The following is a 22,628-nucleotide window of genomic DNA, read 5'->3' as shown; positions in this document are numbered from 1 at the left end:
AGCAACGTAGCATAAAAGATCTTTAATATTTAAATACAAATCAAGAAAAATGTATCAAGCAAGAGTAATCATCTAGCAGTTATTTGCGAATTTGGGAGTAAAAATGAAAATAGCGCCGAATCAATTTACCAATTAACCGAGGAAATGTGTGGCGTATTGTGAGAAGAAACATGAATGAATAACAAAACACCCGAATCTCTTTAAACGATGCACAAATTCCTATATGGTAATAAACCGCAGCCCCATTGACTTAAGCAACAAGCACGAATGTGGATAAGTTCGACTACAATTTCAGCGATTCGCTTTATCGTTCCTGTCTCTATAGAACGATGACCACACTCAAACGTGGTGAACGGATAATAAGATAAAATCCCACTATATACAGATTAAAAGAATTTAAAAACCAGAATTTATTCATTAAATCTAAAATATTTAAAAGACACGACGTTTCGATCTCACCCTAGACGATGATCTCTAGGGTGAGATCGAAACGTCGTGTCTTTTAGATTTTTTAGATTTAATAAATAAATTCTGGTTTTTAAATTCTTTTAATCTGTAAATAGTGGGATTTTATCTTATTGTTCCTGTCTCTGTTTTCGTTCCAGCGAAAATTTGCGCTTTAGAATGGCATGCACAACGCGCTTCACTGAGTCTACTGCGCCCATGTTTCTGCGGTATACAAACGCGGAAGTCATGAGAAATCCAAAATGTTTGTTTTGAAGAAATAGGAATACTAATCATTAAATCAGGCGTTGGTGATGGCTACTCAGCCGCAGGTTACGATGGATAATCCACTCCTCTCTACTCAGGCTAAACCATCGAAGATTCTACAAGATACAATTGGTAGATACACTAACTTTTTGTAGATAAAAATCATAGTCCGAACGAAGAGGAATGAATGTAATGAATCTGAATGAAGACTGTGTGAGGCCACCCGATGTGCTCTCAAGTCAAATTGAAATAGACATTAACCTTTACTATCTACGTTAAAAACCCTAGTCAGCCCTCTTATCAGAACCATTCTAGGCTACAAGCATTCATTTAATCCTACTATATTAAATATTTAATGATTAATTTCAAAAATTCAAAATTTCCAAAAAGAACTCAGCCTCAGAAAATCACTAATCAGGGCAGGGGGTTTGATTCTATAAGTACTATGGGATATTTTGGTTAAGGCATTTTCTGAATGATTGTTTGTTGTAGGCCTAAGTAATACTGACCCTACCCAACTAACAACGTAAGGTCATTATGTCTATATTTTAGAATGCATTCGAGAAATACATGAGGACTTTCAGGAAAATCAGATTCCTATAAACGATGACAGTCAGACTTTACAAAGATTCTGCGCTAAACTCGAATTCTTGCTTCAGTCCGAACAAAAAGGTACAAAAATTCTCGGAATTATATGAAAATTGTAGCTGAATGATTGCGATGTAAATAATTGTGATGTTTATTCACAGTGCATACAACTTTCCTCGGAGCTCGCAAGGATTATTGGAATTATTTCTGTGATTGTTTGCAAAACGCTAAAGGACTCAATGATGGCATTAAATTTGTGAAATCGATTAACGAAGTAAGAAAAACGGTTTTAACGCAACTTTCAGGAGCTTCAAACCAACGATCTTTTCACTTTTGACTGATTAAACAAACTCAAGACAAACACATGGAGCCAGTTGTTCGGGTTTCAAAGTCAACAATCAGCCTCTAGAATCCAATTATAACGGAGAATCTTTCAATCCCTGTATATTAACTATTATTCTTGATTTCAGCTAAAAACGTCTCTAGGAAGAGGTAGAGCTTTCATAAGGTTCGCTCTTATGCATCATAGACTGGCCGATACACTGCAACATTGCGTAATGGATCCTAGAACTACCAGGTAAGGAATCAGAACCTACCCGATACTGGTCCTTATTGTTCAGTATCGAGTCTGAACTATTATTAAAATGTCATAAATCCTGAAAGACCGACTAAATATGTACATGTTAATCAGAAATCGTATTAAGTCTCGTATTTCATTATTACCTGTTTAGCATTTGGTTCACGTCAAAATCAATGTGGATGATGAAAAGGCAGTGGTCGACGCTGGTCAACGCTTTATACGACCTGAATGATGTACAATTTGATTTATCTCCAAGAGGATATGATCTTGACAACGCGTGGCCAACATTCGCAAGGTAGAAATAGTTTAGATTATATCGTCATCGCCATCATCATCTTTTTGTAAATCATCTTTCTTAGGTCAATGGGTGTCCACTGGAGTACAGCCCTGAGGCTTGTCCTTTGCCCTTTTTACACATTATCTGATACATTACATATAACAGTGTATAAAAGAAATATTATGTAGTTAGATTTTACAGATAATCCTCATCCGTATAACTCCCTATAGTCGAATAAGTGTTGTTGATGTTCATTTTTTCATAGAAAAACATTTGGTGCCTCAAACGCGTGGTCCCCACCCAGCCGAACGTCAAGTATGAACAGTTTAGCTAGTCTGCAGGTTCGTAAGAAATATCTGGTGTCAGAAATAATTACAGTACCGTCAAATCAAACAATGATCTCAATGATTCTTGGTTTTTCAAACTTTTTAAATCTGTGCACGTCTGTTGTGAATTTTAATCATATCGTTGTCAAACCAATTATCTTCTCAATTCGAAGGATCTTACTCCACGTAAAGAATCAACGAGCCTTTTGCCGGCGTTTGAAGACGAATGCGACAATCAGCTGCAGCTAGATATAAGTCGCGGGGAATTAGAAATATCCGCATTGGAGGAAAAAGTTCAAGATTTGACGAATGAGAAGAACGCACTGTCGACCGAACTGAAAGAATCGCAACTCAAAAATCAACTGCTGAATGAACAAAACACTGCGCAACAAATCGGGTAAGAGTTAGAAACCCACGAGGGGAGAGGCGCCTCCAGCTATACAAATCTGTGTAACAACAGGACAACTTAATCAAAAATTAGACAAATTATATCTCTGATGATATACCCGGATTGATCTTCATGATTCGTATATGGCATGATTTTCATTCCCTGTTCATTGAATTTGAGAAAGTAATGGGGACATTTTGATTGAATACTGTGTCCTACCTCTTTTCGCACCTGGTGGATCCTCGCATGCCACAAGTGGTTAATTTTTGATTAACTGCAGAGTTCTCATTGTTGTTTGTTTTAGGAATGAAAACGAGAAAGTGAGTTTGAAAGTGAAGCTCGAATCGTTGGAATTACGACAGAGCGATTGGAAAACGAAAATCAGTGAATTAGAGGAGAAACTGTCTCAATCCGATTGTCAATTTCAACAACAAAATATAAACATACAGCAAAATGTGAGTTAAATTCAGTGAATTCATCGTCAACTCAGGGGCAGCAGATTGACAAACGCTGTTTATTGTATAAAAGCATGTATATGATTTTCTTAATAGGATTTTTTATTTCTTATTGATTCAAATAACGAAGGGCAACATCTTATTTATTTACAGGAGATGAAATGGAAACAAAAAGAGGAGCAGTGGGAACAGAATATTCACGCTTTAAAGAGCGAAAACCTCGAACAAAGTTTAGAAATCAAATTACTGAATGAAGAAATCAGTAAACTGCAGAACGAAAATGCGGAAAAATCTCGGCTTTTCGCGGACGTCGAAGAAAAGTTGTCGGTTTCGAGCGGTAAGAATAACGAATTGATGAAACGAATCGAGGAGTTAGTCAGCGATAAAGAAGCTGGCGCGAACGTGCAGCTGAATTCGGTGAGTTTACTGAGACAGACCTCGGACGATTTGACGAATACGGAAAAACAACTGAACTCCTCCAATCAGGAGAACGAGCGGCTTAAGAGTGAGATTAAAGACATGCGAGAGAGAGTTGAGAGGTCAGATGAAGAGAAGCGAAGTATCGCGAATGAGAGCGCGGAAAATAGGAAAAAATCTGCTGAATTAGAATCCGATCGTAAACGACTGAAAGAATCACAGGAGGTAGCTGAGAATGAGATTTTACGTTTGAAAAATTCGCTCGCGGAGAACGATCGAGAATTCGATGTAAAACAACGCGAGTTTCTAGTGTCCGTCGACGAACTAAAACTGCAGAATCACGATTTGAATCGGAAATTAACGAATCGCGCGAAAAACCTCGCCGAGAAAGACGACATTATCGAAAAACTGAAAAACGAAGTTCTCGAATTGTGCAAAAGTCTCGAGAACGTCGAATCGTTGAAGGCCGAGAAAGAATCGGAGCTGAAACATCGGCTGAAAGAATCGGTCGCGTTGAACGTCGAAATCAAGTCGGAAATCGAACAGTTACGACGCGAGTTACAACATCGCGAAGACTCGGTCGAAAGAGAGAAAGATCTTTACAATCAACGACTACAAGAGATGGAACTAGAAAGAAGAGAACAACAGGACATCATCAGCAACATGGAAATAGACAATCAAAAACAGCACAGTGAAATGAAAAATCTTGAAGAGAAGAACATACAGGTAATGTGAATATGTTATAATTTCGCCTACCCAATTTTGGCGAGAGAGCCAGATTTTCACAGATTGCTTCTAGACCTTGGAATATTCAATAAGTACGTTGATTCTCCGTGTAATGTGTTAAATATGTCACTCACTCAGTTCTAAACATTAATAAAAACCAAACCAAATTGTTCTGTGCTCATTTCAACCTTTTATTTGGAGGAGCACATTTTGAACTTCGTTTCACTGTGCTATACAAATAACTTGTAATTTGGTGGACTGGTACAAGTCTCGCAAGTCACCCTGAATCTGCCCCTGTGATGAGCAGTTTCCTTAGTCTTTTAGTCAGATATTCAGATATATGTTGTGTTTTAACTGAAACATTTGAAACGATTCTAAATGCAGATCGAACGAGAGAGTCACATGTTACAAAGTCGAGTGAAATTGATGGAAGAAGATCAGAAACGTTTCGCTGAAACGATGCAGTTAGTTTGTACCGGAGACAATGATGAAACAGAGTCGAATTCATCCGTGAAACATTTACAAAAACAAGTTGTACAAGTACAACATAAACTATCCACATTAGAAGGTACGGTATTCAGGTTCCTTAAACTCCTCAGTTCCTTAAAGATGTTCCTAAACAGAAAATGTTCTTAACTGTGCTTGAAACTCCTTTAATTTGAGGATGTCAGAAACATCAGAAACTCCCTTAAAACTCCTTCGATTTTGAGAAATAGACGATTAGGTACTTCAGAAGTTGTACATCAGACTATGCCTAATTTGGTACAGTTGGAAACAGGATTTTTTTGTAAAGTGTAGGCGGTACCAAATATCAATCCGAGTTCAGTTAGTGTAAAGGATAAAAATTACTTTTAAAACCACTGAATTAATGGTTTCTTATTAGGATGCCTAATTAAAGATTTTTTCCCTGTATATCCAGGCATGTTGTAGGGACCCTGGTCTTCGAAAGGAGTTGTTCAGTCTTTGAATTTGGCTCATTAATGGCTACAGTTTACTACACATTAAATATTTCAGCCTCATCTCAGGAGAAGTCTGTACGAATTCAACAGCTGAATGTGAAAATAGATTCATTAACGAACGAAAATGAAGACGTCAGCAGTAAATTGAAAGCGTTACAAACTGTTCTCGAAGCCCTAGATCGCAATGATATAAAACCTGCAGCCATATCGGTAAATATGATTAAAGAAATGTGCTGTTGATCTCGTGGTAATACACGTCTATACAGTGGTTTTCACAACAGATTTTAGAGACCCATTTCATTTTTACATCCACCCAGCTAAAACTCAGCCATTCCTTATAGAATATCTGTTGCCCCTAGCTGAGTGAATGTCGATATTCTATCAATGCTGATAGTTGCTTTGAAATATATTAAAGCTAACATGAAAAATAGAAGGTTACACCAAAATTTGCTTTAAACAAGCCTTGAAAGCATACTTCAGCAGCCACAATGTCATACACTTAACAATAAATGCAGCCCCTTTAGAATTCCAGCATATAGGGATCACTGGTTGATTTACTGTTCTTGTATTTATTCAGGAATTTGCGAATATAAGTGAAACGGTAGCTGATAAAATAGAGAATATCGTCAAAGATCGTCAGCTACAGTCGAGTAAACTACGACACTCGGACGCGCAAAATATCGAATTAAAAACCCGCTTGAATTCTATAGAGCAGGATTACGAGACTATACAATCAGAACTACAGGTACAAACTTCTCCTCCTCGTCGAGAGAATATCAGGACCCTCAGTGCCTCGGTTGATGTTTGAATTCTTATCATGTCGTTGTAGATGAGCCAATTGGAGAATGCCGACCTGAAAACGATGGTCAGTAAACTGGAGCAGGCCGAGGCTGATTTGTCTCGTAAGTTAGAACTACGTCAGGTTTTAGTCGACGAGGAAATGGATAAATCTGTTGAGCTACGGAATACTATAAAACAAAAAGATCTAGAAATTCAACTATTAGAAGAAAAGGTCAGCATTCAATTCATCGTTTACTTGCACAGTTCATCCTTGAAACCCTCAAATATTAAACACAATTGAATGAGATTGTAGATTGTTATGAACCCTGTCACGTAAAATAAGCATTGATAAAACGCTATATCCCACAATAATAATGGAAAGATGATATTAAGTCTGATTCCTTGAGCAAGTAGTTCATTTAATGTTTCGACAATATTCTAATAGTCATCTTCAGGAATACTGAGTTACGAACAGAAATTATGAAATGCGAATCTTCAACTAATCTGTCTTGATGTTGATTATATTCAGGTGAATGATATGGAGTCTACTATGACTGGGTTAAAAGATACGGTTGATGGATTTACGGACAGTAATCAGTGTTTACAGAAAGATATGGATCGATTACGCGCGGAAATCAACGAAAAACTCGAACAAATCGAAAAACTGCGCGTGTTGATGGTCGAACTCGAGACCGAACTTGGAGGTCGCGAGAAACGCCTCGCGTTGATGGACGTCACCAATAAACGATTGAACAATGAAATGAAGCTGCTACAGGACCTGGTCGAGACGGCGAACGAAAGCAGTCGCCGATTTGAAACGCAGATCCGATCGTTCGAAGATCGCGTGACGGTGATGTCGACGAGCTTCGAGAGTTTGCAACAAGACAACGAGCGTCTGCTCGCCGAGAAAGAGCACATCAACGACGAGAACGTGCGAATGAGGAACCGCATCGAGGCAATCATCGAAGAGAAAAAGAGTCTCGAACAAGATCAGGATTTACTCGAGAAATCGTTGGTCGTCGCGTTCGAGGAGAAGATCGAAATTCTGAAGTCGGATTTCGAGCGTGAAAGAGCCAGTTACGACCGGCTGATCGGCGACTCGGTTTGTAATCGATGCTCTACGCGGTTATCTCGTGAAGACGCCGTCCGTCTAGATAAAGCAGAATCAGTCGAAAAAACTGAATCGACCAATTCAGAGAAAAGTACGATAGTCGAGGCTGTGATTACTACGGAAACTTTACAACAAGGTTCTCAAGAATCTAGCGCTCAAAACGACTCGAATATCCACGATATGAATCGGCAATTAGAAAACCTGATTCGCGATAAAGAGTTGATCGGCGCCGAACTCGAAACGATGAAAACTCAACTGCGTGAATCACGCGACGAAACAGAATTGTTGAAAGCGAGCGGAGACGAATATAAACAACGCTGGGTCGAGAAAGAGGAAGAATTAGACATCGTCCAGGATACGCTAACAATCGTCGAAAAATCGAAATCAGTCGCCGAAAATAAACTGAAAAACTGTTACAGTTACATCGATGAATTGAAGGTATTTTTTGACTTTACTAATTACGTTTTGACCTGGTAATTCAATTATCAGTAAGATTGAATATACAGGAAAGAGCTATGGAATTACCCTGAAATGTATGACTGGTCTACATGACTATAGTATTCCGGCAAAGGCATTGCGTAATGCTCCCTTATCGGCCTCATTAAACTGGAAATTACTTCTTTCCGAGCAAAAATGTCCTTCCTTTTGGGGTTAAAATTGCCGAACAAGTCCTTCTTAGTACTTCTTTTTACCCTGGACTTACCACTGGAAACCCTGATTGAGAAATTCATTGATTCATTGAAGGTTGAATGCGCCGCGTTAAGGGACGTACAACGAGAATACGAGGAACTGCGTGAGGATCACCGAGAACTCGAGCGCGAGGTCGAACGTCTCGCGCAGATGAACGCCGACTACATCGCGAAGATCGAACGCGAATCGTCGGAGAACCAGGTCGCCGAAGAATCGACGTTACCGCTGGTGATTCACGAATCGGAGAATTATCAGTCGGGATCGGTCGAAAAGAGTGAATCAGAATCTAAACCGGTAATCTATCGATCAATTAGTCAATCAATATCATTGAAATAATTCAGTTCACAGGGTTCTTTCTTACAGATCAGGGAAAATTAGGGAATTCTGATGTTCTTGAAAATCAAGGGAAATTCAAGGATTGGGGAAAATCAGGGTATTTTGGATTCTCTGATCTAAATATAACCCTGAAATATTGATTATTGAAATTCTTAACGTATAATAAACTGAAGACGTATTCTATGTTACAACAACAAAAACACTCCAAATGACTCGTTAAGAAGGTTTCTCCTTAAACGATAAAGGTTGAAAACCCTGAATACATTAACAACATCTCATCACACAGAACGTACCGAAGGAATGATTTAGTGTTGATTTTTGTGCAGGTTGAACAGCGTAGATCAAGTGATGAGGATAGTTGGGCAGATGCTGCTGATAATGGTCAACAAGCGAACCATGTAAGTTTGAGTTATTAATGAGCCGCGTTCGATCTCTGAGATAATGATCTCTTCAACGTTGATGTTTATTACAGGATGAGACTGATCCGTGTAGTCGTTGCGAAACATGTGCGAAATTACGAGAAGAGCTGTCGCTCGCCGACGAGAATCTGACTTCGGCGGAAGAAGAAATAGAACAACTTACGGCTACGATTAACGATGACAGGGCTAAAATGCAGTATCGATTAGAAGCTGAAAAATTACATCACGAAACAGCTTTAAAGGTTAGTTAGTTATTCATCTGAGCCAGTTTTTTATTCGTTTTCAATATTTCTCGAGCAATTCTTTGATCCAGCTTCTCGTTCTGAGGGTAAAACCTTCAATCATAAGATGAACAACAAAACCTGTATGTTGTCGTTCTATCCTATGGGGAAGGTAATCATCTTCAGAGCGTTTAAACTGAATATGATATATACATTACGCAACATTCAAATAAGTACTCTGAATATGGCTAGAAGTATTCTGCCAACACGTTAGAAACATCTGTGTTGATCTAATTGACGAAGGATCTTTTCGCAACGCTCTAAAGACATATCTGTTTTTGCAGTATTTCCAGGAGATAGCGCTTTGAGCGTGGGATACTGCGGAAAAGCGCTTTCAAAGAACTTTTTATTATTATTATTATTAATGATCGTCGGTTTTTGTGTCTACTGCTGCTATTAATCTCCTGGATTTTTCAGGGTTTCGCCGTTCAAGGATTCGACCTGGCAAAAATGGTCGATCAAATGAACGACCAGGAAACTTTGATCGAAACGCTCGAGTTGGAAATGCAGGAAATCAAAGACGAACGCGACATCGAACAAGAGAAACAATGGCAGGAGATCAACGAATTGAAACTTGAGTCGTTAGAACGAGAAAACAACATCAAACAGCTGAATGAAACATTGAAAAAGGTCGGTTCAACTGACCACAATACTGGTTACAATACTGACCATTCCAGCCACAATAATTGTCACCATACGTCGTTATTATGTTTGATTTATGCATCCAAAAATCTACATCTTTTTCAGACAACGAAATTATATGAGGAGGAAAAGACTACTGCTAAAAAACAACAGGTACGTAACGTAGTGAGGTCGCCCGATCTGAGAGTTAAAATAGTTTGGACAGGTTTGCGATTGATGTTTTTCAGAATGAAATAGTCAGTTTAACGAGTCATTTTAACGATTTGATGAAGAAGAAAGAAGACGAATTGGCAATGTTAGTGAACGATACTGTCGAACTAAAGAAAAAACTTATCAAACTCATGAAGTAAGTGTTGATACTATGTATTATGTATTCTCTATTTAATGCCATTCTTTAATGTTTTGTCCTGTAAATTTATTGCATGTCTTATCCTATGTATAAATGTTATACACGGCGCAATGAATATAAGTTCAAGTTCAAGTTGATAAATCGGTTGAAACCGATGAAAATCCCGTACGATGTTTAGTTTTAAAAGCTTCCGATTCCTGTTTACTTTTATAGAGAAAAAGACTCGCTGTGGAAGAAGACGGATAAATTGGAATATCAACAGAGGATTAAAGCGGCGGAAACGTGGATGGCAGATTTAGACGCTGAATGTTGTCTCGGTTGTCGCGCTGAGTTTTCATTCATGGTGCGAAAACATCACTGTCGTTTGTGCGGTCGAATATTCTGTCACAACTGCAGCAATAACTGGATACTTACGACTCATAGCAGGTATGAATACATCTCAATCATAAGATAGAAACCCACTATCTACGGATTAAAAGAATTTAAAAACAAGAATTTATTTATTCAATCTAAAATATATAGAATACACGATGTTTCGATCTCACCATAGAGATCATCGTCACGTGTGGGACTCTAGGGTGAGATCGAAACGTTGTATATTCTATATATTTTAGATTGAATAAATAAATTCTTGTTTTTTAAATTCTTTTAATCTGTAGATAGTGGGTTTTTATCTTATTACCCGTTCACCACGTTTGAGTGTGGTCAATCATGATTAGATGCGCGAAGATTTCAATCGAATCGCTCGAAGTTTTAAAAGCTTCTTTTTCTCGTTTCGTCAGTAAAAAATCGCGAGTTTGTAACAAATGTTTCATCGAACGCGAAGTCGAAAAAGAAGGCAATCTAACGAACGATATCGACCTGGATGAAGAAATGAGCGTACAAATACCGAACTTACGTCGTGAAACGTGGAATAGTGTTATCTCTAATGATACTAGCATCGATAACACCGGTAAATGATGAATTTGACTACATTTATGAATAAATTAACATATTTTTGTGCATATATTAACATATTTTTGCATACATTATCATCATTTTTCAGATATAGACACAAGTCGTAGTTCTCTGAATCCGTCACCTCCGTCATTAGGTTTGAATATTCCCGATTCGCCAGATATTTTTACCGATACTTCCGACATTCCATACTCGCCAGTGCCTACTAACGCAACCGACGAATATAAAACTGGGAAACTAACCGCCACAAATAACAGGTAAAATCAGGAGCACAGGGTCAACATGACTCCTTGTTTCCTTAAAAACTTTATGAACAGAAAGTGCTTTTGAAGGTGCTTGAAACTCCTTTTATTTGAGCAAAAAGTCAGAAACTCTTTTCAAACTCAGAAATAGGCAATTAGATACTTAAGTAGTTGTACATTAGACTATGTGTATATCGTAACAGTTGGAACCAGGATCTATTTGTTACCTATTAGGTATCTTCTGAATTAGAAACAGAGTTTAGTAGCGACAAGGATAAAAATTCACTTATAAAACCACTGAATAACTGAGTTACCATGACAAACAGTACCGATGAGGAGTCTACTGAAATTTGGATATAAAAGGGATTCAGACGCTTCCTTGAAATATATTTTATACCCTATATTTAAAAAAATCCTTATATCCAGGAATGACTGATCTGTAGGGACCCTGGGCCCAGTTTCACGAAAAGGATTAAGGCCTAAATCGATTTAAGATAAACTGAATTAACGAAGAAATTAAATCGATTTAAGAGTTAAACCTGTTTGTGAAACTGGGCCCTGGTGATATCCACTATCTATCCGATATAGTTGTTTATTTTTTTCGAACTCATTGTTAATTCTAGTGATTTCCACTCGACGACCGATGATTTAACGTCTCACGCAGTTGTCACCGACGACGATATTATCAGCGGTGTTACGACGGACGACGGCAACAATGGTATCGACGACGACGACGACGCGTTTCATCTGATCAGCGAAGAGGAGATCGCTCGTTCGCTGTCGATGTCTGGTAATAATCCTGCGACGAGTTCAAGTAGTGATAGGTCAGTATTGGTGAGCGCTCATTCTATGGAGACAATGTTATATTAATTACAATCAACCCGTCGTTCTGTTCTATATTGGACCAGAAATAGTGATTAGGAATGCTCAATCATTTGAGGGCATACTCATAAAATCATGCCAACCTTAACTAAACATTTATTGCGCTAGTGGTGCCTTATATATTCTGAAATGCTGTCACACCTAGTATTAATCTGTGTAGATCTTCATATTCTAAATAGTTGTATATTTCTGCTGTGGGCTTATACGCCCTACTGAACATTTTCTATTATATATATATTTCATATATATTTTGTTATACCTGATGAATACGAAGTGACTCGGTGAGATCAATCGTGTTGTAATATATAAGGATGAATTTTGTTGTGATTTTGTTGTGGTTTATCGATTATTCAACTCTCTGCCAAAAGTCGACTATTTCATTGAAAGTCTTAACTTAAAATCATGAATGAATCGAATCTGGATTTTCAGTATTGAGACTAATGGTATACAAACAGCATTAGAGATTACAGAACCGACTGAATGTACGGTGACCATATCACCTGGAAAAATGTATGCAGTTACCGTCTTGATTAAAGATATCGGAACAAAACTGTGCTGGCAATTCAAAACTGAACCAAAGGTAAAATACGATTCCCTGCCACGTTTATAACCATTTACCTAGGGTCAGTTGCATAGTCAAAACTTCGATTTTAAGACCAGTCTTATTGGTTCTATAACCAATCTAACAGCTAGATTGGTGTAAGCTAATTTTGGTTCTTTAGCCGATCCAACTTAAGGTCAGTCTTCAACGTTTTGACACCGTGTTAACTCTCTGAAAGGTTGTTTACTGTTAAACAGTGTTTATCAGTGAATAACTCCTTAAAAGCTACTGGCTCGGGTCCGTGATATTTAGACAGTCTTTGATGAATTGACCCTGTTATTTAGTTAATTGTGTTTGTTTTTATCGGTAGAGCGTTCCGTTTAGCGTCACGTACCGATCAGATGAATCAACATCAGCGCAAAACGCACAGGTTTTAGTCCCGACTTGTAAATGTAATTCACACAAACAAGCTGTCCAAGGTGAACTAGTCGCGAGGCAACACGGTATATACACGCTACTATTCAACAATACCAGCTCCAGGTAAATAAAACTTCGCGATTACATTTAAAGTCTGAAATCTTACATCCGTCGTCTTAATATTTTCCTTTATTTTGTAGGTTTACATCCAATAATCTGACATACAAGTTACAAGTGAAAGAACAGAACAGCAGCTAATGAAAGTTTGCTTATGTAACTGTTGTACATTATTTCTTTCTCATCAAAGCAATAGATGATGCTAACCTCGAAATTCGAATCATCTGAAGGATTTTAATTTGGCAACTGTCAATCTGCTGTCTGTATCCTGCATCCCTCAGGCAATCTGCTGTCTGTATCCTGCACCCCTCAGGCAACCTGCTGTCTGTACCCACCCCTGATGATCATCATCAAGAATATGGGGACCGAACGAATTGTTTTGTGTATTTGTCCGAAGGGTGGGCGTAGGCAGCAGGAGCACAAAGGCTATTGAAACTACAAGATAACCTAAGGAATTAAACTGCAGTGTTACTATGGTATTTATTAGATTTATACGGTGCATTAATCTTAACCGTAAGATGTCCGTAAGTTGTACAGAAGAATCAATATGATGTATCCAAGGTGCTTTTACGTGCAGTAGACTCGGCCAAATATCGGTAGATGTTGTTGAAAGTCACTGATTTGTCCGTCACCTAGTAATGAGGACGAGTCTACTGTACCATTCATTATACATATACGACATTATGCTTTAACAAGCAACTGTAAATATTTAATTTCGAAGACGAAAATTTGAATTGAATTCGCTATTGTTAGTTGAATAAACATGACCGCGTGTTTGAGATTACTGGATCGTTCAGATAATAGTCATCTATTCATCCGCTTCATTCATAGAGTAAACATGCAACTGATTAAACCGAAGAGTTATCTGTTTACGTGCGTTTATGAAAGTTGAATCATTCGGTTATTCATCTACATGTATGTGATATGTTCGCGGTTTATATATTATTTCCATTTGTTCAGATCCTTTCAGCGACGACTCTATGCACTTACATATTACTTTGCCTTCAGGCTGGATTTCACAAGCGATTGTTTCCAGTTAGCGACTGACCTCCGAGCTGGACAAATATGTTGCAAAATCTCCCGGTTAGAAACCGCACACGAGAACCAGCCTTTACTGTGCCTTAATAGTACTGCCAGTTTTTAAAAATTCATCGTAAGAGAGAAGATTGACGCATTTTTTGCTCAGCGAAAACTGGCCCCAGTTTCAAATTGATTCTATGCATTGGTTAAGGAAATACGACGTCATTTTGGCCGTCAAGCGAACACGCGCTAGATCAGTGGATGTTGAGCTTTGATTGATGATTTTTTAAGTAATAACGGTTTCTGTAGATTTTGTCATTAAAATCCGAGGCAAATAACTCATAGAATTTTATCCCTCTTTCTCTCTAATGTTGTTTTATTTCGACTCGTAAAAAGGTGCTATTTTAATGTATGTGTAAATATGAAGTTTGTAAATAAATGATAATCCAACTGAATAATATGTGATAGACTTCATAGAATGTCATGTGACTTATAACGGCGACAACGACGTCGGGCCCAGTTCCACAAAACAGGTTTAACTCCCAAATCCATTTTAGTTAAACTGAATAAACGAAGACATTAAATCTGTTTTTGTGAAACTAGGCCCAGTTCATTTTGTTTTAATTAATTAATTCAAGTGTTAAATTGATTGATATGGAGAATTAGAGCCGCTGATGGGGCGATTGTTTTACGATTGTTCAATGCTTGTTGATAGAATCATTTTTGACTAATAAACTATTTATTCTGGAGCCGCCTGTTGTTTTACTTCCTTGTCTTGGATTTAGTATCACGTCTGAAGATGAAGGCTTGTAACAGTCTTAGTGGATTTCGGGCGGCCAATCGATGTTCGCCGAATCAATACACCAAGCATATGGCTAAAAATGATACCTTAATCGGCTGGGTTACGTTTATAGAATTTTTCAATCCTGGCTTCGTTATTGTGGGATATCTCTCGTTATCATACACGGATATTGTGTGTCTTCCCGGCCTATCATGTTTCTCACGGATCGTAAAATTGTTCTTCAATCCTGTTATATGATTTTGTTCTCAGTACGCCCGATGATGGCTAACAGTTGTCAGCCGAAACGTCGCTCCTCAAATATAATCATTCTGATATAGAATTTCTCAATCTTGGTTTCGTTATTGTGGGATTTCTCTCGTTGCAATTAAGTTGTGTAATCAGTTTATTTCTAAAGCTTCCAGGTCTGTCATTGTTAGCAAGTAATGTACAGGGTATAGATAGGCGGCCGGCCGGGTCAACGTTTAAGCTCAACGGAAATAAGAAACAAGCAATCAATTCTTATAGCCTAATGTGCCAGATTTTTATCGACGATTGTCAAATTTTAACCGCTGTGTTTCACCTCAACCGAGTAGATTCGGCGAAAAGAATTGGACTCATTAGATCAGTGTTCGCACCGAATTTATCAATCTTGGTCTCTCGAATTCAATCGCAGGCGAATCATTTGTGAAAGAAATTCCGTCGAGTAATGTAACAAGCCCCTAGCCCTACGTGTAAATAATAAAGAGTTTAGATAATAGGAGCCCCCCTCTAGAAGAAGAAATTAAGGCACGTATGGTTAAATTTTGGGCAGGTCTGGTGATGAAGAATGGATCCACTTTGTCTAGTAGAATGTACAACGCAATTTACCGAGCATATCTGGATGAAGGAACCCTATGATGTATGAAGTGTAACACCCAAACCCTGGGGGATGAAAGACATGCCATTTTAGAATGCCCTGTATATGCGAATGAAAGAGCGCGCCTTTTCTCGCGTTACTATTGGGGGGGGGGGGGGTACCAACAATAGAAAACCTGGGGGAACTTTTCAATACGCACAAGCTGGCGGTAAAACTGAGTAACTTTTGTAAATTAGTTGGGGGTGCGTAAACGAGGCCCCGTAATATTTATCCAGCGTACATGTATATGTGTCTCTTTACGTAAACTTGTCAACGATTTGCTTCGCTGTACAATACTATCCACTGTTAAAATGAAATGTATGAATGTTCTGTGCAAAACATGTTTTTGTGGAACAACAAAAATGAAATGAAATGAAATTTAAACAAGAATTTTTTATGGAATTTCAAAAAGTGCCTTTTTGTGTCGCTACAAGGACTGTTCCTCTATTTGTCGTGAGCAACGTCACTGTTTGACGAATTAACGTTTCTTAAACCGTCACGAAATCAAGGTAGCGTATGGCCCTGTTATTACCGGACGATTCTTTGTGGATTTTCGGCCTGTCCAGACGGGAACCACTCGTCAGCACAAGTGAAAAGTGTGCACACACATGAGCATTTTGGTCACTACTATAGCCGTTCCATATAATAAATGACCGAATGACGGTATATACATAAGTGATAGGTCTACAGGATAGTGTCAAGATAAAGATGGCAGTGTGGACACGAGAGACCCGTAAGTATTAAAGATATAACAAATCTCTTGATTATACGATTCAAAAGTATCTTGGACGCGTGTATGTAATTATTACCTACACGTAATGTAAACCTGCGCACAAAACATTTACAACACGCAAGAAAAGTAATTTCTGATTTTCTCGTGAAAGTTCTGATTTCGCAGCCGTGGGAATCAAAAATTTACTCGTCGAAATATTTCAGTTCTTTGATCGCACTCGGCAAATCTCTTTCGGATTCGATTGGTACTGCCGATTCAGGAATAAGCGTTCGTTACGACGAAAATACGCTCTATCTTATCCTGTAAACCTGATAATAGCGTGCGGTCGATATAGAGTTTGCGATCCGGGATAACTAATGTATTCTCAAACGGCAACTGAAAACTACACTCGTCCAAAAGCCCAACGCACAACACGCACATGAACACGCGGAATCAAACGTGTTTGATCTCGTAAACGTTGTTTTCCCCGAAATCTCGTAAACGCACGTGAGGGAAACATGTCTGTATCCTGTTTACGAGGTGGACGTTGGGCTTAATGAATAAAGGGCATCGCCCGTCATATCGTGAACTAGTTTATACGTCCGTGGTCAAATATACGTTGCGTATGTTTAGCCGGTACAATGTACGACGCGATAAGCAAACAGCCTACGTCGCCCGGTGAACATATGCTTGTCGCTGGGACAGTAAGTCCACGTATACTAAAATGCGTCGCATCGCTTGTCGTTATATGGAGAGGTTAAGCACGGCAGTTTGGGGTAGGTTAATACTCATGAGGATCCGTCTATTCTTCTCTGAAATCACCGGTAAACATACATTTATCAGAATATGAAATGGTTAGATTTTCTAGTCGGATGGGCGCCAACATGAAAATATCAGACCCGCGTGAAACCACAAAACCAGACAGCCTACTGAATAATATGCCGCATATGTTACTTATTGACAATGAATATCCGAAATCGATTCTGATTCTGATTATTTGTTGAATAATTGTAAACCCTATTGAGAGGTTACAGTAAAATGGGGACCCTTGAGAGAAACAGAAAACTGAATAATTCTTAGGCAGCAATTAACTTTATATCTTCTATTTTCAGTTCGGGCCTCGAAGTTTCTGTTTCGTCGAAGAGCTTTGCTGGTCGTTTTTGCATTTTTAACCTGTTTAATGATTGCATTTAACATATCTACCAGAAGCAATATAACGGTTTATCGCACAAACGAAATCAGCGTCATATCATTAAACGAATCAAAGTCAAACCCGTACGAAATCAACACGGCCAATCCGCCGCCTCAACTATTCAATATGTCGATTACTAAAGACATGAACGAAGACGATTTGGATTTGATTATTGTTGTGTTCTCGGCGCCGGGGAATTTCGCGAAAAGGAAACTCGTAAGAGAAACGTGGGCGACGTACCTCGAACAGCGACCGTATAGATCTAAAGTGAAATTAGTGTTTTTATTAGGAAAGACGAATAAAATCGATATAACGCGGTCGATATCCAGTGAGATTACCGTCCATCGGGATATCATACAGATGGATATGTTGGACAAATATACGCGATTGACAGAAAAATCGGTGGCGTTCCTACGCTGGGTAATGACGCGCGCGAAATCTGCGAAATACGTCATGAAAGTCGACGATGACGTATTCGTAAATGTACCCAATCTTTTACGCGCGTTTAACGAAACGTCCCGCGCGACCAAACGATTTTTCTTGTGTCATCGTATTCACAACAACCCGGTCGTTCGCGACGTCAACAGTAAATGGTACATTTCGAAACGGGAATTCAGCGCGGATATATATCCGGATTATTGCGCCGGAAACGGTTATACGTTTTCGAATGACATCACCGAGGAACTATTTTCGACGGCGAAAAGTTTACCGTACTTTCCGATGGAAGACGTTTTCGTGACGGGAATCGTTCGACTACAGATAAACGCTAATCTAGTCGGCAGCGAGCAGTTCCACTCGCACGCGGTTCCACATCCGTGTTTGTGGCGCAAAATTATCACCTACGCCGAAATTCCGGACAAAACCTTCCGTAGTCTGTGGACAGAAATGCACAATACGTCACTGGATTGTCGTACTCGCCCAGCCACTAAAATCATCGATACCAAGAAAGTTCCCGAAAGTCGATATTCGTGGAGTTTATTTGTAATCGTTGTTTTAGTTATCATAACATGCGCGTTAGCGTTGAAATTCGTGTCTAAATTGAGATGTTTAGCTATGATGATTAACACATTACGAACACTATTCGATCGACGCAAACATCACGTTTTCGGTAGGAATACGACCTCGGTATGACGTGGATTTAATAATAGGTAGTAACCATGACTTCTTCCTCGTCAAACTAATGACGATTCGATACAACTGGCAATCCCGCCGCTAGATGGCGCCTGAGAGCGTAGGACATACCTTTCATTAAGAATTAGTTCTATTTTTATTACGTTTAGCCTGAAATTAGTCTATTAAATTAAGAAACGTAGTAGAGAAGTCTTACTGTTGACTAGGACACCTGGCGGAATATCGCTTGCCACAGGTGGAATCCCCGACGATCACAGTTAAGTCATTAGATAATAAGTAATGAATGTCGTAACAGATCTCGATGAAATATGCCATAATTGATGACTATCAATAAAGGCCCGGACACACTGGGTGATTTCGTCCAGTGCCCAGTGTGTCCGAGGCTTTAGTCCGACCCACGTTAGCCATGACACGCGTTTACACGCCATGTGATGAGATGAGATCATTTCCGTCTTTTGTGAAATGAAGTTTTTTGTACCCGAAAGAATCCAATGCCAATATTTATATTCATAGAAAATAAATCTCGTAAAATCAATAAATCAAATTTACGTATAGTTTTTATTACGGAAAAGAAACGAGCACATATTCAGTGTTACAAAGAAACATATCGTAGAATCGACGATTTATTACACGGTAGATGTCGGTTTTAGACGAATGTACTGATGATTTCCCGCCTAACGGCCAGATTAGTAACGTTTTTCATCGGTTCTCTCGGCTCTTGAATCGTGTAAACTTTATCACGTGGTTCCTGCTTCCAACGGCTACGCCTCGAACGCCTGCGACCGTGGCGCCGTCTATGTCGTTTGAATTTCGGCGAAGACGGGTAGAACTTATCGTTGCCTATCGCGTTCAGGCTGTCGCACGAGGTACAGTATCCGGAATGTCGTGAAATGCGGCTGATGGAGCTGTGAGCGGTGGAATACTGCGAGACGTTATCATCCGAACGACCTTGCGTACTGTAGCTAAATAACGACAGCGTAGCGGCGCGTCTTAGGTACGAACTTATGAACGAATGCGTGTCATAATCATCCCCGAGTTGAAAATTATCCGCTATAGAACCGACGATATCCTGTCTGGAGCTGATCATATCGTAAATGTGTGATTTTCTCTGCTGACAACAGCTCAACTCGGAATGTATTGTCGTGCGTAGTTTATGAGTTATGGAACCGACTGTCTCTAGTTCGCGCGCTATCTCGCTGTATCGTTCCGAACCGCAACTATAGACGCTATTTCTACTCATCTGTCTCGTCATTATTCGTGCTCGAAACGGTTCGGCAATGTCCGTGTCGACTTCGCTGATGAAACTGTCGTTGAGCTCGGCTAACGTGCCGTTTATTTTAGTGACGTCGAACGACGTTACCGTCAGAGATCCGGCGTGACCGGAATCGTTTTCGTGTGTCGACGAACCGGAAGTATCCACCTCGAAACCGCTATCGCGTTTTTCATTAGTTTCTCGTTCATCCAACTCGACTAATTTCAGTAATTTATCCTGAGCAGTTACAACGTGTAACTGTAACGATTGGATCGTCATATCCTTCTGTAAAAAAACACACAAAAAACCCGATTGTATACACTCCCTGTTGTAGGTAAAAATATTTAGCGAGAGAAATCCCATAATAGATTCAGCCAAAAATGAACAAGTTTTATATTAAAATGATTATATTTCGAGCAACGTTTCGACTACTATTGGCCATCATCATTTATACACGGATATTTTGTATCTTCTCGCCTTAAAAAATCTTTACATTTGAATTGTTGAAACTTACCGTCGATAGAGATTTTTTTAAAGCTCTGTTTTCTGCCACGAGATGATACATTTCCTCTTCTATTTTCTCGTAAGTTTGTTCGGACGAGTTGTAAACTTGCGAAGCGATGGCGAATTTAAGCGATTCTTCGTCGGACTTTTTACGCCACAAATTCACCTGTTCACCGGAACAAAACAATTAATATAATCCATTTCGTGTGGTCATTGATATACACTCATTTTAATCTTGAAATTTCAAAATCTAACGCTATATTCATTCAGAAAGAAAGACGAGTCCCAAAACGCTTGCTTTGGCTAATGATTTATTTTTGACGCTTCGACTTTATCCCAATAGGGATCCTTTACTATAGTACTGTAAGAATTCAGTATCCCTGTCGATAACTATCAGGAAAAAATCGAAACATCGAAAATGAATCAATTACTAATGGAAACTTTTCGGGCTCGCTTTATTTTCTGAGTGCTTGATTGTTAATACAACACAGGTTCTGAGTATTTCATCAATACAATCTAACGAAGTTTCGGTATATATAGGATCCGACTTACTTTTGGTATGAAGATCAACATCAAAGTGACGGTCGTCCAAATCCAAACGGCGGAAGCGATACTCGCGTAAAGCAGATCCGGTGTTTCCCGAAATAGCGTCGCCATCGCGATTCCCAAACACGCGGTTATCATAGTCACGTGACAGCTTAGGACGATACACGGCGAATCGTTCATCGAGGGTAACGTCACGTGACGTATTGACCACGATAGGTAGGCGCCGTAAACGAGCATAGCCGTCTTATAGATAAGCATCACGGTGGCCCAGGCCGGAAAATAGCGACATGAGCACACCCTAGCAGCGTGAATGACAGGCGGATCCTCGGCGGTTTTCCCCAAAAGCGACGACTGACCTTTCATCTGAAAATAGACAATTTTGTTTTAGATAAAATATAGTGAACTATTTTGCTGCATTTCCTTTTCAGTTAGATTTTGAGAGACTCCGAGACTTGAATCCGCGCACCAAAAAATCTTTGATAAAAGGTACCCAAATCTGTTTTACGCCAATTACGACCTATCGTATGGGGCACATTATTAATCATTTGCTTAGTGAATGTTCAACGAATATTCGGCTGGAATCCGATCAGCAAAACATCCAGAAAAAAAGGTATCCAGATCTATTCAGGTTTGGCGCAAAATTATTAACCAAACGCTAGGATTAGAAAACTGAAGATTGAAGAATTACCTGATTTTTGATATGAAGGAAAGTTCCGGTGAGTGGATCGACGGCCTGCCAGACTCCTAGTAACGTAATATCGACAACTAACAACGAGGCTACGACCGCGATGAGCGTCTGGTCCCGGATGACGACTCGTTTCACGGACGATTCGCGAAATATTCGATTCAATCTCCACGATTTAGCGAACATCGCTCCGTACAATAGAGTGAAAGCTAAAGACGCAATCCACACCCACGACTAAAATACAAAATAACGTATTCATTCATAGACTAGTAGAATGGCCGGTATACCCTCGGACGAGTAGAATAGATAATACCTTTAGATAGAGCCCAACCATGTACAAACAAATATTCAAAAAATCAAAAACTAAATTCATTTGTCAAGAAATAGTATCAAACGTTTAAAGAATTGATAAATGTTGACGTGAAATTCTAGAAAAATCAAACCGTTTTTGATTTTTGATTTTTGATTAGCTTTTATCAGCTATCACTAAAATTCCACTCAGAATTCAGTATATCTCACCTGGCAGAGGACGCCAGTTTTCTGAAGTTCATGCACGGGCATAAAAAGGTCAAGGCCGTAAAAGACCGAACTAACGTAGAACATAACGGCACCGAATATGCAAATATTGTTCATATTCGGACTGGACATTTTCACCAACCTGCAAAAAAAATAGATTATGAATACGATTATGACTTTTGTAGAAGGAGATCTATAATACT

General features: G+C 39.1%; 3 protein-coding genes across 3 annotated transcripts; 2 read left to right on the top strand and 1 right to left on the bottom strand.

Moving 5' to 3' along the window:
- Positions 1–696: 696 nt before the first annotated feature.
- LOC141907172 (uncharacterized) lies at positions 697–14,950 on the top strand. Its single transcript, XM_074796745.1, has 27 exons — positions 697–843; positions 1,264–1,383; positions 1,461–1,573; positions 1,770–1,876; positions 2,031–2,174; positions 2,422–2,497; positions 2,656–2,879; positions 3,175–3,325; positions 3,479–4,468; positions 4,853–5,036; positions 5,483–5,637; positions 6,005–6,172; positions 6,257–6,439; positions 6,737–7,756; positions 8,063–8,302; positions 8,671–8,742; positions 8,817–9,005; positions 9,462–9,674; positions 9,792–9,839; positions 9,914–10,032; positions 10,249–10,461; positions 10,818–10,987; positions 11,081–11,249; positions 11,858–12,058; positions 12,546–12,696; positions 13,028–13,197; positions 13,275–14,950. Exons 1-27 carry the CDS (start codon positions 759–761, stop codon positions 13,330–13,332), a joined length of 5,733 nt encoding a protein of 1,910 aa, XP_074652846.1. The 5' UTR covers positions 697–758; the 3' UTR covers positions 13,333–14,950.
- A 2,967-nt stretch (positions 14,951–17,917) lies between these two features.
- Positions 17,918–18,922, top strand: LOC141907170 (beta-1,3-galactosyltransferase 5-like). Its single transcript, XM_074796743.1, has one exon. The coding sequence runs from the start codon at positions 17,918–17,920 to the stop codon at positions 18,920–18,922; it is 1,005 nt and encodes a 334-aa protein (XP_074652844.1).
- A 568-nt stretch (positions 18,923–19,490) lies between these two features.
- LOC141907168 (uncharacterized) lies at positions 19,491–22,243 on the bottom strand. Its single transcript, XM_074796740.1, has 5 exons — positions 22,223–22,243; positions 21,913–22,143; positions 21,231–21,587; positions 20,689–20,844; positions 19,491–20,459 (listed from the first exon to the last, which is right to left on the bottom strand). The coding sequence occupies exons 1-5, from the start codon at positions 22,241–22,243 to the stop codon at positions 19,569–19,571; spliced, it is 1,656 nt and encodes a 551-aa protein (XP_074652841.1). The 3' UTR covers positions 19,491–19,568.
- Between the last annotated feature and the right edge of the window lie 385 nt (positions 22,244–22,628).

This window comes from Tubulanus polymorphus, chromosome 6 (assembly GCF_964204645.1).
Source record: "Tubulanus polymorphus chromosome 6, tnTubPoly1.2, whole genome shotgun sequence".
NCBI classification, from domain to species: Eukaryota; Metazoa; Nemertea; class Palaeonemertea; order Tubulaniformes; family Tubulanidae; genus Tubulanus; species Tubulanus polymorphus.
This window is presented reverse-complemented; position numbering and strand designations above follow the sequence as displayed.